Below are 19,753 nucleotides of genomic sequence, written 5' to 3' on the forward strand. Positions count from 1 at the left end.
GGTAGACAGCATGAAAGCTGCAAATGAAACAGGCGAGGGTCCCCTTGGTGCAGAGGGAAATGTGCTGTAAAAATGTTGGATGGGATCCAGAGAGTTGGAACAAAGTTTTTTAGTTCTATAGTCAGTCCCTCGCCTTTGGCTGTGCCTCTGTGTTGTTTATGTCCTGCACCAGCCTGCCCTGGCCGTAGACACATCCCAATACCTCTCCTCTTTCAAAGCTGCACAGGAACACAGCACGGCCAACAGGAAAAAACACTAGCTACAACATCTTTCATGTTCAGGCAGAACAATGCAGGGGTCCCATGTCAGTAGTGGTGGAGTGGGCGGTCAAGCACGGTTTCCTAGTGTAAGCACACACTGAGGAAGAGTACACACTGAGGAAGAGTACACACTGAGGAAGAGTACACACTGAGGAAGAGTACACACTGAGGAAGCACACACACTGAGGAAGAGCACACACGTACACTGAGGAAGAGCACACACGTACACTGAGGAAGAGCACACACGTACACTGAGGAAGAGCACACACGTACACTGAGGAAGAGCACACACGTACACTGAGGAAGAGCACACACTGAGGAAGAGCACACACGTACACTGAGGAAGAGCACACACTGAGGAAGAGCACACACGTACACTGAGGAAGAGCACACACTGAGGAAGAGCACACACGTACACTGAGGAAGCGCACACACTGAGGAAGAGCACACACGTACACTGAGGAAGAGCACACACGTACACTGAGGAAGAGCACACACGTACACTGAGGAAGCGCACACACTGAGGAAGAGCACACACGTACACTGAGGAAGAGCACACACGTACACTGAGGAAGCGCACACACTGAGGAAGAGCACACACGTACACTGAGGAAGCGCACACACTGAGGAAGAGCACACACGTACACTGAGGAAGAGCACACACGTACACTGAGGAAGAGCACACACTGAGGAAGAGGAAGAGCACACACTGAGGAAGAGCACACACTTACATTGAGGAGATACTTTTCAGAAATCTAATATCTGTACTATATAGCAATGAGGACATTAGGCTTATTCAGTTTAGTTAAATCTTCTTGAGTACTTGCTTTGAAGTGAACCTACAGCCACCGGCTTTCTCTAGACAGCCCAGCCCCTGCCTTCGTTTCCAGAGAGCAGTGAGTTCTGTGAGTGATGCCCAGAATGGACGGCTCTGTGTAGGCGGCACTTTCATGGCTGTCTGAGTGCCACAGAGGAGTGAACCTCTGAGTGAAGCTTCCCTCCTACACACACAAACACACCACTGAGATGGCAGGGACACATGGTCAATGGAGAGTTTTTATTAAAAGGTTGAGCAGCACAGATGGACCTCAGCTTGCTCCCTAAGGCTTTAAAGTCTCTGACAGGCTCCTAACATCATTCTATGACCGTCACTATTATAGAAAAACTATGGTACGGGTCATTTCAATAAAACTGTGCCCTTAGCTAGTACTGAAATGACTCAGTCAATTAATCATAGGTAATACATGTAATTTGAAAATGTCAAAGTTAATTCCTAGCCCTGTGCATGTCAGTTTGAGGGTTTGAGTTTCAGGCATATCCTCTGCATAGTGTAATTAACAGACAGGCTGGTCTGTCAGTAAGACATCTTCGATTTCAGCCCTAAGCAACTCTGATCCCACAGCCACCTCTTGTCCTGAACTCAGCATCCTCTTTACACTATCTGCTATGAACAGGAAAGAACCACAAATAACCTAACAAATGAAAGTGCCTGATAGAGATGTAATACACCATTTTATCCTTAAACCTACGTAAAGAAGGGCCTCCTAGTGGAGCTACTAACATGTCTGTCTCAACGGGCTGCAGACATTGTACCATCCTCACACAGACTTATTGCTCATGAACCTACCGTAAATAGCTGAGGATGACCTTATCAAGAATGTTGTGTGAGCAGCACGTCCATATAAACTGGCAGTAAATTGATTAGGCATAGCTACCTCTGTGATGAATGATACACTCTGATTAGGCATAGCCACCTCTGTGATGAATGGTACACTCTGATTAGGCATAGCTACCTCTGTGATGAATGATACACTCTGATTAGTCATAGCTACCTCTGTGATGAATGGTACACTCTGATTAGGCATAGCTACCTCTGTGATGAATGATACACTCTGATTAGGCATAGCTACCTCTGTGATGAATGATACACTTTGATTAGGCATAGCTACCTCTGTGATGAATGATACACTCTGATTAGGCATAGCTACCTCTGTGATGAATGATGCACTCTGATTAGGCATAGCTACCTCTGTGATGAATGGTACACTCTGATTAGGCATAGCTACCTCTGTGATGAATGATACACTCTGATTAGGCATAGCTACCTCTGTGATGAATGATACACTCTGATTAGGCATAGCTACCTCTGTGATGAATGATACACTTTGATTAGGCATAGCTACCTCTGTGATGAATGATACACTCTGATTAGGCATAGCTACCTCTGTGATGAATGATACACTCTGATTAGGCATAGCCACCTCTGTGATGAATGATACACTCTGATTAGGCATAGCTACCTCTGTGATGAATGATGCACTCTGATTAGGCATTGCTACCTCTGTGATGAATGATACACTCTGATTAGGCATAGCTACCTCTGTGATGAATGATACACTCTGATTAGGCATAGCTACCTCTGTGATGAATGATACACTCTGATTAGGCATAGCTACCTCTGTGATGAATGATACACTCTGATTAGGCATAGCTACCTCTGTGATGAATGATACACTCTGATTAGGCATAGCTACCTCTGTGATGAATGATACACTCTGATTAGGCATAGCTACCTCTGTGATGAATGGATTACACTCTGATTAGTGATGAATGATACACTCTGATTAGGCATAGCTACCTCTGTGATGAATGATACACTCTGATTAGGCATAGCTACCTCTGTGATGAATGATACACTTTGATTAGGCATAGCTACCTCTGTGATGAATGATACACTCTGATTAGGCATAGCTACCTCTGTGATGAATGATACACTCTGATTAGGCATAGCCACCTCTGTGATGAATGATACACTCTGATTAGGCATAGCTACCTCTGTGATGAATGATGCACTCTGATTAGGCATTGCTACCTCTGTGATGAATGATACACTCTGATTAGGCATAGCTACCTCTGTGATGAATGATACACTCTGATTAGGCATAGCTACCTCTGTGATGAATGATACACTCTGATTAGGCATAGCTACCTCTGTGATTAGGCATAGCCACCTCTGTGATGAATGATACACTCTGATTAGGCATAGCTACCTCTGTGATGAATGATACACTCTGATTAGGCATAGCCACCTCTGTGATGAATGATACACTCTGATTAGGCATAGCTACCTCTGTGATGAATGATACACTCTGATTAGGCATAGCTACCTCTGTGATGAATGATACACTCTGATTATGAATGATGCACTATTAGCATTGCTACCTCTGTGATGAATGATACACTCTGATTAGGCATAGCTACCTCTGTGATGAATGATACACTCTGATTAGGCATAGCTACCTCTGTGATGAATGATACACTCTGATTAGGCATAGCTACCTCTGTGATGAATGATACACTCTGATTAGGCATAGCTACCTCTGTGATTAGGCATAGCCACCTCTGTGATGAATGATACACTCTGATTTGGCATAGCTACCTCTGTGATGAATGATACACTCTGATTCGGCATAGCTACCTCTGTGATGAATGATACACTCTGATTAGGCATAGCTACCTCTGTGATGAATGATACACTCTGATTAGGCATAGCTACCTCTGTGATGAATGATACACTCTGATTAGGCATAGCTACCTCTGTGATGATACACTGATTAGGCATACTACCTCTGTGATTAGGCATAGCCACCTCTGTGATGAATGATACACTCTGATTAGGCATAGCTACCTCTGTGATGAATGATACACTCTGATTAGGCATAGCTACCTCTGTGATGAATGATACACTCTGGTACACTCTGATTAGGCATAGCTACCTCTGTGATGAATGATACACTCTGATTAGTCATAGCTACCTCTGTGATGAATGATACACTCTGATTAGGCATAGCTACCTTTGTGATGAATGGTACACTCGGATTAGGCATAGCTACCTCTGTGATGAATGATACACTCTGATTAGGCATAGCTACCTCTGTGATGAATGATACACTCTGATTAGGCATAGCTACCTCTGTGATGAATGATACACTCTGATTAGGCATAGCTACCTCTGTGATGAATGATACACTCTGATTAGGCATAGCTACCTCTGTGATGAATGATACACTCTGATTAGGCATAGCCACCTCTGTGATGAATGATACACTCTGATTAGGCATATCTACCTCTGTGATGAATGATACACTCTGATTAGGCATAGCTACCTCTGTGATGAATGATACACTCTGATTAGGCATAGCCACCTCTGTGATGAATGATACACTCTGATTAGGCATAGCTACCTCTGTGATGAATGATACACTCTGATTAGGCATAGCTACCTCTGTGATGAATGATACACTCTGATTAGGCATAGCCACCTCTGTGATGAATGATACACTCTGATTAGGCATAGCTACCTCTGTGATGAATGATACACTCTGATTAGGCATAGCCACCTCTGTGATGAATGATACACTCTGATTAGGCATAGCCACCTCTGTGATGAATGATACACTCTGATTAGGCATAGCTACCTCTGTGATGAATGATACACTCTGATTAGGCATAGCTACCTCTGTGATGAATGATACACTCTGATTAGGCATAGCCACCTCTGTGATGAATGGTACACTCTGATTAGGCATAGCTACCTCTGTGATGAATGATACACTCTGATTAGGCATAGCCACCTCTGTGATGAATGGTACACTCTGATTAGGCATAGCTACCTCTGTGATGAATGATACACTCTGATTAGGCATAGCTACCTCTGTGATGAATGATACACTCTGATTAGGCATAGCTACCTCTGTGATGAATGGTACACTCGGATTAGGCATAGCTACCTCTGATGAATGATACACTCTGATTAGGCATAGCTACCTCTGTGATGAATGATACACTCTGATTAGGCATAGCTACCTCTGTGATGAATGATACACTCTGATTAGGCATAGCTACCTCTGTGATGAATGATACACTCTGATTAGGCATAGCCACCTCTGTGATGAATGGTACACTCTGATTAGGCATAGCTACCTCTGTGATGAATGATACACTCTGATTAGGCATAGCTACCTCTGTGATTAGGCATAGCCACCTCTGTGATGAATGATACACTCTGATTTGGCATAGCTACCTCTGTGATGAATGATACACTCTGATTAGGCATAGCTACCTCTGTGATGAATGATACACTCTGATTAGGCATAGCTACCTCTGTGATGAATGATGCACTCTGATTAGGCATAGCTACCTCTGTGATGAATGATACACTCTGATTAGGCATAGCTACCTCTGTGATGAATGATACACTCTGATTAGGCATAGCTACCTCTGTGATTAGGCATAGCCACCTCTGTGATGAATGATACACTCTGATTAGGCATAGCTACCTCTGTGATGAATGATACACTCTGATTAGGCATAGCTACCTCTGTGATGAATGGTACACTCTGATTAGGCATAGCTACCTCTGTGATGAATGATACACTCTGATTAGTCATAGCTACCTCTGTGATGAATGATACACTCTGATTAGGCATAGCTACCTTTGTGATGAATGGTACACTCGGATTAGGCATAGCTACCTCTGTGATGAATGATACACTCTGATTAGGCATAGCTACCTCTGTGATGAATGATACACTCTGATTAGGCATAGCTACCTCTGTGATGAATGATACACTCTGATTAGGCATAGCTACCTCTGTGATGAATGATACACTCTGATTAGGCATAGCTACCTCTGTGATGAATGATACACTCTGATTAGGCATAGCCACCTCTGTGATGAATGATACACTCTGATTAGGCATATCTACCTCTGTGATGAATGATACACTCTGATTAGGCATAGCTACCTCTGTGATGAATGATACACTCTGATTAGGCATAGCCACCTCTGTGATGAATGGTACACTCTGATTAGGCATAGCTACCTCTGTGATGAATGGTACACTCTGATTAGGCATAGCTACCTCTGTGATGAATGGTACACTCGGATTAGGCATAGCTACCTCTGATGAATGATACACTCTGATTAGGCATAGCTACCTCTGTGATGAATGATACACTCTGATTAGGCATAGCTACCTCTGTGATGAATGATACACTCTGATTAGGCATAGCTACCTCTGTGATGAATGATACACTCTGATTAGGCATAGCCACCTCTGTGATGAATGGTACACTCTGATTAGGCATAGCTACCTCTGTGATGAATGATACACTCTGATTAGGCATAGCCACCTCTGTGATGAATGGTACACTCTGATTAGGCATAGCCACCTCTGTGATGAATGGTACACTCTGATTAGGCATAGCCACCTCTGTGATGAATGGTACACTCTAATTAGGCATAGCTACCTCTGTGATGAATGATACACTCGGATTAGGCATAGCTACCTCTGTGATGAATGGTACACTCGGATTAGGCATAGCTACCTCTGTGATGAATGGTACACTCGGATTAGGCATAGCTACCTCTGTGATGAATGATACACTCTGATTAGGCATAGCTACCTCTGTGATGAATGATACACTCTGATTAGGCATAGCTACCTCTGTGATGAATGATACACTCTGATTAGGCATAGCTACCTCTGTGATGAATGATACACTCTGATTAGGCATAGCTACCTCTGTGATGAATGATACACTCTGATTAGGCATAGCCACCTCTGTGATGAATGATACACTCTGATTAGGCATAGCTACCTCTGTGATGAATGATACACTCTGATTAGGCATAGCTACCTCTGTGATGAATGATACACTCTGATTAGGCATAGCCACCTCTGTGATGAATGATACACTCTGATTAGGCATAGCTACCTCTGTGATGAATGATACACTCTGATTAGGCATAGCTACCTCTGTGATGAATGATACACTCTGATTAGGCATAGCCACCTCTGTGATGAATGGTACACTCTGATTAGGCATAGCTACCTCTGTGATGAATGATACACTCTGATTAGGCATAGCCACCTCTGTGATGAATGGTACACTCTGATTAGGCATAGCTACCTCTGTGATGAATGATACACTCTGATTAGGCATAGCTACCTCTGTGATGAATGATACACTCTGATTAGGCATAGCCACCTCTGTGATGAATGATACACTCTGATTAGGCATAGCTACCTCTGTGATGAATGATACACTCTGATTAGGCATAGCTACCTCTGTGATGAATGATACACTCTGATTAGGCATAGCCACCTCTGTGATGAATGGTACACTCTGATTAGGCATAGCTACCTCTGTGATGAATGATACACTCTGATTAGGCATAGCCACCTCTGTGATGAATGGTACACTCTGATTAGGCATAGCTACCTCTGTGATGAATGATACACTCTGATTAGGCATAGCTACCTCTGTGATGAATGATACACTCTGATTAGGCATAGCCACCTCTGTGATGAATGGTACACTCGGATTAGGCATAGCTACCTCTGATGAATGATACACTCTGATTAGGCATAGCTACCTCTGTGATGAATGATACACTCTGATTAGGCATAGCTACCTCTGTGATGAATGATACACTCTGATTAGGCATAGCTACCTCTGTGATGAATGATACACTCTGATTAGGCATAGCCACCTCTGTGATGAATGGTACACTCTGATTAGGCATAGCTACCTCTGTGATGAATGATACACTCTGATTAGGCATAGCCACCTCTGTGATGAATGGTACACTCTGATTAGGCATAGCCACCTCTGTGATGAATGATACACTCTGATTAGGCATAGCCACCTCTTGTGATGAATGATACACTCTGATTAGGCATAGCTACCTCTGTGATGAATGATACACTCTGATTAGGCATAGCCACCTCTGTGATGAATGATACACTCTGATTAGGCATAGCCACCTCTGTGATGAATGATACACTCTGATTAGGCATAGCTACCTCTGTGATGAATGGTACACTCTGATTAGGCATAGCTACCTCTGTGATGAATGATACACTCTGATTAGGCATAGTGTATCATCAGCTACCAACCAGCTACCAACGTCTACCGAATAGAACTTCCTCACTCAACAACCCGGTCGCATTCGCTCCACAGGTAGTATCACATTTTCATTTCATTTCATTACAGTACAACGGTTTGATTTGTTTGATCGTAGCTAGCTACTTAGCTAGCTACATAGCCGTCTTTGTATCAAAGATAATTGTGTAGTCTAGAGCGATTTTCTAGGTTAGCTAGCCAGCTATTGTCGTTCTTTTAACGCAACGTTACGTAATCAACACTGCTAGCTAGCCAGCTAGCCCCCGAATAGCAGCACTGTTGAAACTATCACACTCAACGGAACGACTTGATTAGTGTAGTGCCAACAACGCAGCCACTGCCAGCTAGCCTACAAAGTCAACAACGCAGCCACTGCCAGCTAGCCTACTTCAGCAGTACTGTATCATTTTAATTATTTTAGTCAATAGGATTCTTGCTACGTAAGCTTAACTTTCTGAACATTCGAGACGTGTAGTCCACTTGTCATTCCAATCTCCTTTGCATTAGCGTAGCCTCTTCTGTAGCCTGTCAACTATGTGTCTGTCTATCCCTGTTCTCTCCTCTCTGCACAGACCATACAAACGCTCCACACCGCGTGGCCGCGGCCACCCTAATCTGGTGGTCCCAGCGCGCACGACCCACGTAGAGTTCCAGGTCTCCGGTAGCCTCTGGAACTGCCGATCTGCGGCCAACAAGGCAGAGTTCATCTCAGCCTATGCCCCCCTCCAGTCCCTCGACTTCTTGGCACTGACGGAAACATGGATCACCACAGATAACACTGCTACTCCTACTGCTCTCTCTTCGTCCGCCCACGTGTTCTCGCACACCCCGAGAGCTTCTGGTCAGCGGGGTGGTGGCACCGGGATCCTCATCTCTCCCAAGTGGTCATTCTCTCTTTCTCCCTTACCCATCTGTCTATCGCCTCCTTTGAATTCCATGCTGTCACAGTTACCAGCCCTTTCAAGCTTAACATCCTTATCATTTATCGCCCTCCAGGTTCCCTCGGAGAGTTCATCAATGAGCTTGATGCCTTGATAAGCTCCTTTCCTGAGGACGGCTCACCTCTCACAGTTCTGGGCGACTTTAATCTCCCCACGTCTACCTTTGACTCATTCCTCTCTGCCTCCTTCTTTCCACTCCTCTCCTCTTTTGACCTCACCCTCTCACCTTCCCCCCCTACTCACAAGGCAGGCAATACGCTCGACCTCATCTTTACTAGATGCTGTTCTTCCACTAACCTCACTGCAACTCCCCTCCAAGTCTCCGACCACTACCTTGTATCCTTTTCCCTCTCGCTCTCATCCAACACTTCCCACACTGCCCCTACTCGGATGGTATCGCGCCGTCCCAACCTTCGCTCTCTCTCCCCCGCTACTCTCTCCTCTTCCATCCTATCATCTCTCCCCTCTGCTCAAACCTTCTCCAACCTATCTCCTGATTCTGCCTCCTCAACCCTCCTCTCCTCCCTTTCTGCATCCTTTGACTCTCTATGTCCCCTATCCTCCAGGCCGGCTCGGTCCTCCCCTCCCGCTCCGTGGCTCGACGACTCATTGCGAGCTCACAGAACAGGGCTCCGGGCAGCCGAGCCGAAATGGAGGAAAACTCGCCTCCCTGCGGACCTGGCATCCTTTCACTCCCTCCTCTCTACATTTTCCTCTTCTGTCTCTGCTGCTAAAGCCACATTCTACCACTCTAAATTCCAAGCATCTGCCTCTAACCCTAGGAAGCTCTTTGCCACCTTCTCCTCCCTCCTGAATCCTCCTTCCCCTCCCCCCCTCCTCCCTCTCTGCAGATGACTTCGTCAACCATTTTGAAAAGAAAGTCGACGACATCCGATCCTCGTTTGCTAAGTCAAACGACACCGCTGGTTCTGCTCACACTGCCCTACCCTGTGCTCTGACCTCTTTCTCCCCTCTCTCTCCAGATGAAATCTCGCGTCTTGTGACGGCCGGCCGCCCAACAACCTGCCCGCTTGACCCTATCCCCTCCTCTCTTCTCCAGACCATTTCCGGAGACCTTCTCCCTTACCTCACCTCTCTCATCAACTCATCCCTGACCGCTGGCTACGTCCCTTCCGTCTTCAAGAGAGCGAGAGTTGCACCCCTTCTGAAAAAACCTACACTCGATCCCTCCGATGTCAACAACTACAGACCAGTATCCCTTCTTTCTTTCCTCTCAAAACTCTTGAACGTGCCGTCCTTGGCCAGCTCCCCCGCTATCTCTCTCAGAATGACCTTCTTGATCCAAATCAGTCAGGTTTCAAGACTAGTCATTCAACTGAGACTGCTCTTCTCTGTATCACGGAGGCGCTCCGCACTGCTAAAGCTAACTCTCTCTCCTCTGCTCTCATCCTTCTAGACCTATCGGCTGCCTTCGATACTGTGAACCATCAGATCCTCCTCTCCACCCTCTCCGAGTTGGGCATCTCCCGGCGCGGCCCACGCTTGATTGCGTCCTACCTGACAGGTCGCTCCTACCAGGTGGCGTGGCGAGAATCTGTCTCCTCACCATGCGCTCTCACCACTCGCGTCCCCCAGGGCTCTGTTCTAGGCCCTCTCCTATTCTCGCTATACACCAAGTCACTTGGCTCTGTCATAACCTCACATGGTCTCTCCTATCATTGCTATGCAGACGACACACAATTAATCTTCTCCTTTCCCCCTTCTGATGACCAGGTGGCGAATCGCATCTCTGCATGTCTGGCAGACATATCAGTGTGGATGACGGACCACCACCTCAAGCTGAACCTCGGCAAGACGGAGCTGCTCTTCCTCCCGGGGAAGGACTGCCCGTTCCATGATCTCGCCATCACGGTTGACAACTCCATTGTGTCCTCCTCCCAGAGCGCTAAGAACCTTGGCGTGATCCTGGACAACACCCTGTCGTTCTCAACTAACATCAAGGCGGTGGCCCGTTCCTGTAGGTTCATGCTCTACAACATCCGCAGAGTACGACCCTGCCTCACACAGGAAGCGGCGCAGGTCCTAATCCAGGCACTTGTCATCTCCCGTCTGGATTACTGCAACTCGCTGTTGGCTGGGCTCCCTGCCTGTGCCATTAAACCCCTACAACTCATCCAGAACGCCTGCCCGTCTGGTGTTCAACCTTCCCAAGTTCTCTCACGTCACCCCGCTCCTCCGCTCTCTCCACTGGCTTCCAGTTGAAGCTCGCATCCGCTACAAGACCATGGTGCTTGCCTACGGAGCTGTGAGGGGAACGGCACCTCAGTACCTCCAGGCTCTGATCAGGCCCTACACCCAAACAAGGGCACTGCGTTCATCCACCTCTGGCCTGCTCGCCTCCCTACCACTGAGGAAGTACAGTTCCCGCGCAGCCCAGTCAAAACTGTTCGCTGCTCTGGCCCCCCAATGGTGGAACAAACTCCCTCACGACGCCAGGACAGCGGAGTCAATCACCACCTTCCGGAGACACCTGAAACCCCACCTCTTTCAGGAATACCTAGGATAGGATAAAGTAATCCTTCTCACCCCCCCCCTTAAAAGATTTAGATGCTCTATTGTAAAGTGGCTGTTCCACTGGATGTCTTAAGGTGAACGCACCAATTTGTAAGTCGCTCTGGATAAGAGCGTCTGCTAAATGACTTAAATGTAAATGTTAAATGTGATGAATGATACACTCTGATTAGGCATAGCTACCTCTGTGATGAATGATACACTCTGATTAGGCATAGCTACCTCTGTGATGAATGGTACACTCTGATTAGGCATAGCTACCTCTGTGATGAATGATACACTCTGATTAGGCATAGCTACCTCTGTGATGAATGATACACTCTGATTAGGCATAGCCACCTCTGTGATGAATGATACACTCTGATTAGGCATAGCTACCTCTGTGATGAATGATACACTCTGATTAGGCATAGCCACCTCTGTGATGAATGATACACTCTGATTAGGCATAGCTACCTCTGTGATGAATGATAAACTCTGATTAGGCATAGCCACCTCTGTGATGAATGATACACTCTGATTAGGCATAGCTACCTCTGTGATGAATGATACACTCTGATTAGGCATAGCCACCTCTGTGATGAATGATACACTCTGATTAGGCATAGCTACCTCTGTGATGAATGATACACTCTGATTAGGCATAGCCACCTCTGTGATGAATGATAAACTCTGATTAGGCATAGCTACCTCTGTGATGAATGATACACTCTGATTAGGCATAGCTACCTCTGTGATGAATGATAAACTCTGATTAGGCATAGCTACCTCTGTGATGAATGATACACTCTGATTAGGCATAGCTACCTCTGTGATTAAGCATAGCTACCTCTGTGATGAATGGTACACTCTCACAACCACTTGTAAACACAAGCAGACCCATTTGTTCTTGACTTGATCACTCATCAGCCCCCAATGTCAGAGAGCATTTTGTCAGTTCATTGATTATTAAAGTACTATTGAACAAGGCTCTGGAGATTCTGCAGCTGGTAATTGGGTTATATTGACTTCAGGAGCAGTGAACCTATACAGTAACTTGTCTGAATCTGACATCAGGAGATGGGAGGAGCTGTGTTACGCCTCAGTATTTCATTTGTAATTAATGTCATTATTTGTTTACCCAGCCCCTCTAATGTTTTTATCGAAGGGGACGTTTATTAATTATAGAATGGCACATTAATTGATACATTTCCTCTGTTCTAATAAACCTTATTACAAAGAGAAAGCCCCTATGGCCTTCTTGGAACAGATTTCCCATAATCCCTCTTCCTGCTGAAGTTTCCAGGCGGTTTGCCATTTACGCTCACTACAATCTGTGTAACAGTGTGACCTGTGCATTCCATGACTGCCTCAGATTCCTGCTTTATCCTAAGGGAGCAACCACCTTGGTGCCCTTAAACTGTAATGGAATGCTCTATGAGTAGCGGTACTTGAGGCCAGATATTGGGAGAGCCTGGTTAAATTTGAGCCAGTTTTCTTCAGCAGGAAAATAATCCTGCAGCAACAGGAAATGTGAATTATTATGTGGATTATAATTTATATTTTGTAGAGGTTGGTGCATTTTTTGTTAGGGCAAATCAAGTCTGACATTTTAAAGTGGAATTACAAACTTTAGAAGCCTTTTTAAACCTTGAATACGCTATACGTTTGCATTTCCTGCTCGGAAGGAAAATGATCATCAACAAAAGAGAGCTCAAATTAAGATACTACATCTGTAGATAAGAGAAGCTGGTTGATTTTCATGTTATGCCAGTGAACTGGAATGGATTGTATTTCTTACAAAAACAGTTCCTGACTGTAACAATGTGATGATGTCATGAGGAAACGTGAGGTGTAATTTGGAAAGCATGGGTAGTCTCTGTTGAGTGAGTGAGTTATCTAATGGATGTAAATATGATGAAGTTTTTGTCTGGATGTCAGGACACCTCGTGTGTGTGTGTGTGTGCATGCGTGTGTGTGCATGCGTGTGTGTTTAGGGGTTTGTGTATGTGAGAGAGGGAGCGAGAGAGAGAAAGATAGATAAAGAGAGAGTGGATATTTGATCATGGGTAAGCTCGTCTGCGGTAGCTCTGGTATCTCTGCTCTGGGTCTTTGTGTTGGAGGTGTAAAAGTTATTTGTCATATAACATGTCCTCTTATGAAACGAGACATGCCAGCCCCAGGGACAGTGGCAGACAAAATGTTACTTGAGTGGCTGCTACAAAAAAGTCCTGCCTGTTAACATAGCTGTAATTGCATTGGCTGTGACAGGTCGTGTGGCAGGAAGTTGTCGTTTCCTCTCTGAGAACCCATCCCTTAAGTTAACCCTAGCTCCCTTTAATGCAGATCCACTACAGAGGAATGGTGGTGGTGGTGAGATACTAGCATGACCGCTCATGTCTGTCATTGATTTCCGTCTGTGCTGCCTCCCCTGCAGGACAGAGTCCCGGGGCATGTCCAAGCCACGGCCACCGGTCAGTCAGAGGCCCCCCAGCATGGTCAGCCAGACTTCCAAGTCTGTGACCTCATCAACAGTGGACGCCACCTCAGGGTCAAAGGTGAGAAAACATCTCTCTTTTATGAGCATGTGTTGTTTACTCGGTGTGTTTCATTTATTTGGATCTATCCCACACCAGTGTTTCAGCAATTAGGTCCAGTGATTGCAGTGTAAAGCGTTTGAATTGATATTGTTTCTAAGGGTACTGGGAGACTGTTAATTATCATGCTGGAGAATTGGTATAATCTCCTCTAGAACACTCTCATTTTGATTAATGGCTGTAGACTGTAATAGGTTAGTGATTTTCTTCAAGCCCAGTGAAACTCAATTAAACCTCCACAGTGGTTGGCCATGGATTCACTATGTGCATATAAAAGGCTTTACTCAAATGGTTTAGTAAAGGAACAGTATTAGAAGATGAAACGGCTGCTATTGGATGTTTTGAAGGCAGAGGTGGGGAAGTGACACTCCATAGAATGCCCATGTCCCCTTCTTATAAGGATCATACTTCCACAGAGGGCAGATGAGGGCAGTGAGGCTGTCTTCCAGACCCTGTGGTCTCCTCTGCTCTGCCACTGACATGGCTGTGGTCTATCTTCAGGACATTGGCAGTTCACTACTCACATGACACCCAGCTGCCCATCTGTAAAGTGATTTAGTGGTTCTTCCTTGACCCTTCCCAGGCCACATACACCTACCTGACTGTCTCCAGCTTCCAGAAAAAGCCTGCCAGCCTCCTCTCCCTTCTTCCCCCGTGGCCCAGCTCTCCCAGGCTGAGAGGGGTGGCCATGCTGGGTGGCATGACAGGGCTACCTGCCAACTCACTATCGCCTCTCCAGTCTGACTGACGGGTGTTGACGTTAGTGAGTGTTGAGGCAGCCTGCCTGGCTAGCTGTAAAATGACCTCCTGGCTGTCTCAGTAATGCTTCAGGCCTGTGAGTGAGACAGCATTGTGTCAGCATCATATGAGCTGTCTGAAACCAATCAATCCCCAGTCAACCTATCAACACAATCATAGTAACACAACACACTTCAGCTACACACAGCACCCAAACACATGCACTGACTTGACTGGGACTCTAAGCACTGCAGTAGGCCTGTAAGTATTCCTATAGAACAGTGCCTCTACGGTTGTGAAAGTAGCTCTCCTAAGATTGTTGTACCTGTGTTAGAAGCAGCACCTCATCAGACCTCATGTCAACGTGTTGTCTGCTGTCAGAGGTGCCAGTCATTTCAAGCAGAGTGGCAGACAGGGCATTATCGATGACCACTTGCTCATTCTCAATGGTAAGTAGAGTATAGATTTGCTTTAAAATTCACTATCTATGTATACAATAAGGGGAACGTTGAGTTTCCAATCACAGTACAGTGAATATGTGACTACACAATGCTTTCTAATATCTGCTAAACTTAAATAAGGCTGTTCTCTTGATGGTTCTCCTGACAAACGCTGTGTATATTTCCTAATGCTCTGCATGTTTGGCTGGCCGTACAGTAGTTTCAGTAATTAGTGCATGTTTTTGCCAGCTGTGGAGGAGGAAATGGCATATAATGATCCCCTGCACTGGATACCTAACTCAACTGTTGCTAGGGTGCAATCGGATTTGGCTCAGTTGAACATTCATCTGAAATCATCTGTGAGATTCAGAGGAGGAGAAAACCAGTGGGCCTTGGAAGAATGCTACTGTGCCTCATCAAATCTTAATGTATGATTATAATACTCTATTCCCATTTGGGTGAAGTGTGCTTGTGTCACACCCTGACCTTAGTTATCTTTGTTTTCTTTATTATTTTGGTTAGGTCAAGGTGTGACAAGGGTGATTGGTTTAGTTTTTGTATTGTCTAGGTGTTTTTGTATATCTATGGGGTGTTATTATGTCTAGGTATATGTAGGTCTATGGTGGCCTGAATTGGTTCCCAATCATAGACAGCTGTTTATCGTTGTCTCTGATTGGGGAACCTATTTAGGTTGCCATTTACCATTTTGGTTTTGTGGGTTATTGTCTGTGTAGTTGCATGTCAGCACTCGGTTTATCATAGCTTCACGTTCGTTTTGTTAGTTTAAGTGTTCTTCGTTAATTAAAGCAGAATGTATTCTTATCACGTTCATCATTACGACGAACGTGACAGCTTGCTGGTCATATGAGGTGCTGAAATTAGAAGGTTAAAGCTAAATCAAATGAGCAACCGAGAGAAACACAAAGGAGAAAGTTAATAACTAAAATGATTAACTTCAAACATTTGTGGGCCCCAGTCTCAAAATCAAAATGTTTTTCATAATCTAATCATCAAACATACAGTAACACCTAATGATCTCTATAAACATGGGGCTGAATGGTCATACAGTAACACCTAATGATCTCTATAAACATGGGGCTGAATGGTCATACAGTAACACCTAATGATCTCTATAAACATGGGGCTGAATGGTCATACAGTAACACCTAATGATCTCTATAAACATGGGACTGAATGGTCATACAGTAACACCTAATGATCTCTATAAACATGGGACTGAATGGTCATACAGTAACACCTAATGATCTCTATAAACATGGGACTGAATGGTCATACAGTAACACCTAATGATCTCTATAAACATGGGACTGAATGGTCATACAGTAACACCTAATGATCTCTATAAACATGGGACTGAATGGTCATACAGTAACACCTAATGATCTCTATAAACATGGGACTGAATGGTCATACAGTAACACCTAATGATCTCTATAAACATGGGACTGAATGGTCATACAGTAACACCTAATGATCTCTATAAACATGGGACTGAATGGTCATACAGTAACACCTAATGATCTCTATAAACATGGGGCTGAATGGTCATACAGTAACACCTAATGATCTCTATAAACATGGGACTGAATGGTCATACAGTAACACCTAATGATCTCTATAAACATGGGGCTGAATGGTCATACAGTAACACCTAATGATCTCTATAAACATGGGGCTGAATGGTCATACAGTAACACCTAATGATCTCTATAAACATGGGACTGAATGGTCATACAGTAACACCTAATGATCTCTATAAACATGGGACTGAATGGTCATACAGTAACACCTAATGATCTCTATAAACATGGGACTGAATGGTCATACAGTAACACCTAATGATCTCTATAAACATGGGGCTGAATGGTCATACAGTAACACCTAATGATCTCTATAAACATGGGACTGAATGGTCATACAGTAACACCTAATGATCTCTATAAACATGGGACTGAATGGTCAACACCTAATGATAAAACACCTAATGATCTCTATAAACATGGGACTGAATGGTCATACAGTAACACCTAATGATCTCTATAAACATGGGACTGAATGGTCATACAGTAACACCTAATGATCTCTATAAACATGGGACTGAATGGTCATACAGTAACACCTAATGATCTCTATAAACATGGGACTGAATGGTCATACAGTAACACCTAATGATCTCTATAAACATGGGACTGAATGGTCATACAGTAACACCTAATGATCTCTATAAACATGGGACTGAATGGTCATACAGTAACACCTAATGATCTCTATAAACATGGGACTGAATGGTCATACAGTAACACCTAATGATCTCTATAAACATGGGACTGAATGGTCATACAGTAACACCTAATGATCTCTATAAACATGGGGAATGGTGAATGGTCATACCTAATGTAAACACCTGAATGGTCATCTCTATAAACATGGGACTGAATGGTCATACAGTAACACATAATGATCTCTATAAACATGGGACTGAATGGTCATACAGTAACACCTAATGATCTCTATAAACATGGGGCTGAATGGTCATATTGTCTTGATACATGCTCCTGTTTATCCAGCTCCTGTTCCTACTGGTTGTGTCTGTAATACCACATTTCTTTCACACAGCTCCTTACCACTGAGCTCCCTGGGCAGCTAATAGCAGATGTTGTTTGTAAACCAGTATATAAAGGAAACCCCGTTCATAACCAACGTGTTTGTTTTTCCAGCCGCAGGGCTCTAGGAGTAGTGGCAAAGTACACAGCTTCGGCAAGAGGGACCAAGCCATCAAGAGGAACCCCAATATCCCTGTGGTTGTCAGGGGATGGCTCTACAAACAGGTGAGCCCTCCACATCACCCCACCTCAGTCACTGTAGCTACTGTATGGTTCAGAGGAATCTCCATAGTTATGGCTAAGAGTATAACTCAATGGTAGCTATAGCTAAGGGCAGTGTGTTGGGGTCTGATGGTAAACTGTCCTCCCACTCTAACGGGAGCACACATACATCTCACGTCGATATTACATCTCTGTCATATTATGTCATGTCATTTACAGTGGCCTTCCACTTAATGCATAATTCAGGCTAAGTAATGATGAGAGTCCAGGTCTATGAGAATGTACTACAGTATTAATGACTGTGACCTGGTGGACTCTGGCTGAGTAAACAGGGAACGACAGTCATCATTTCTCATTATGAACCCCTTCTATGGATCTCCATTTACCTAGAGGACGGAGGGAGCATGAGAGAGATGTCTCTTTAGGGGTGAGGTATAAGAGGACACCCAGGGTGATTGTCTCCTGGGTGATGCCCCCTGGCGAGGCTGGCACGGAGGTGTAACACCCCTGAGGCAGGCCAGAGGGGCTGAGATTTAAGACCTTGACATGGTGACACGTCATCGACTCATAAGGAGTGTTTAGACAGACAGACAATGGATTGATGGTTGCAGAACACTAATGAATCATTGATAACAGGATTCTGATGAGAGAGAATTAGTTAGACCTACTGGAGCTCCTATCACGGCAGGACATGAACCCTGTTCTGTTCAGGGGGAACACAATTACTGCCTGTACTAATGAAATGTATGGATTGTCTTGTGCTTTCCCTCTCCCTGTAAATGGGTACTTTAGCGTATATTCCCCAGCTATGGTTTTTAATTAGAATGTGCATTAGAAGGTGATCTTACATTCCTTGTTGTGTTTCCTCCTCCAGGACAGCTCTGGAATGAGACTGTGGAAGAGGAAGTGGTTTGTGTTGTCTGACTACTGCTTGTTTTATTACAAAGGTGAGTCACACAGGCACGCCGGGCCAGGGTTTAATTGAGACTAATTAAAATAGTCGCAGGGTGAATTGATTTGGTTATGAAATCCGAGCCAGTCCTCTTAATTCCAAGTCGTCTGCCTCTGAGTGGAGCTAAACCTTCCAATCACAGAGACATGACTGCAATTAGACAAGGTTCTGTTCTGCCACAGGCTATTCTCTCTCCTCTTCTGTCTCTATTTCCCTCTTTCTTTCACCTCTCCGCCATTCATCACACTGAGCTAGAGATAAGCCTCCAGTCCTGCTGCCTGCCACCACAGCACAGCGGCTCCTTGAATCATCCTTATGTCTCTCCAATTACATTTCCCACAGTCACGAATCACCATGCAGGAACATAATGGTGCATTGATGAAGCAGTTATGTTATGCTATTTATAAACTGGTATAATAATTAAAGTAGTCAAGGCAGTGGGCCAGCAGTGAGGTGTGTGGTGGGCTGTTGTGTATTGTGTGATAATGATCACCTGT

At 44.7% G+C, this 19,753-nt stretch overlaps 1 protein-coding gene across 8 annotated transcripts in view; it reads left to right on the plus strand.

Annotated features, from left to right (window-relative positions):
* Nucleotides 1–19,753, plus strand: part of LOC115122284 (pleckstrin homology domain-containing family A member 7-like) — a 180,599-nt gene that overhangs the window by 87,009 nt on the left and 73,837 nt on the right. For 7 of the 8 annotated variants that reach the window (XM_065013139.1, XM_065013141.1, XM_065013140.1 and 4 more), the window contains 3 exons: nt 14,121–14,241; nt 18,197–18,307; nt 19,179–19,251. In XM_065013139.1, the coding sequence (XP_064869211.1) occupies nt 14,121–14,241; nt 18,197–18,307; nt 19,179–19,251 (305 nt within the window). Of the gene's footprint in view, nt 1–14,120; nt 14,242–15,111; nt 15,468–18,196; nt 18,308–19,178; nt 19,252–19,753 lie in introns of those variants that run through there. The other variant, XM_065013147.1, reaches the window with a different exon arrangement.

The sequence above is a fragment of the Oncorhynchus nerka genome, linkage group LG28, assembly GCF_034236695.1.
Source record: "Oncorhynchus nerka isolate Pitt River linkage group LG28, Oner_Uvic_2.0, whole genome shotgun sequence".
Classification (NCBI taxonomy): Eukaryota; Metazoa; Chordata; class Actinopteri; order Salmoniformes; family Salmonidae; genus Oncorhynchus; species Oncorhynchus nerka.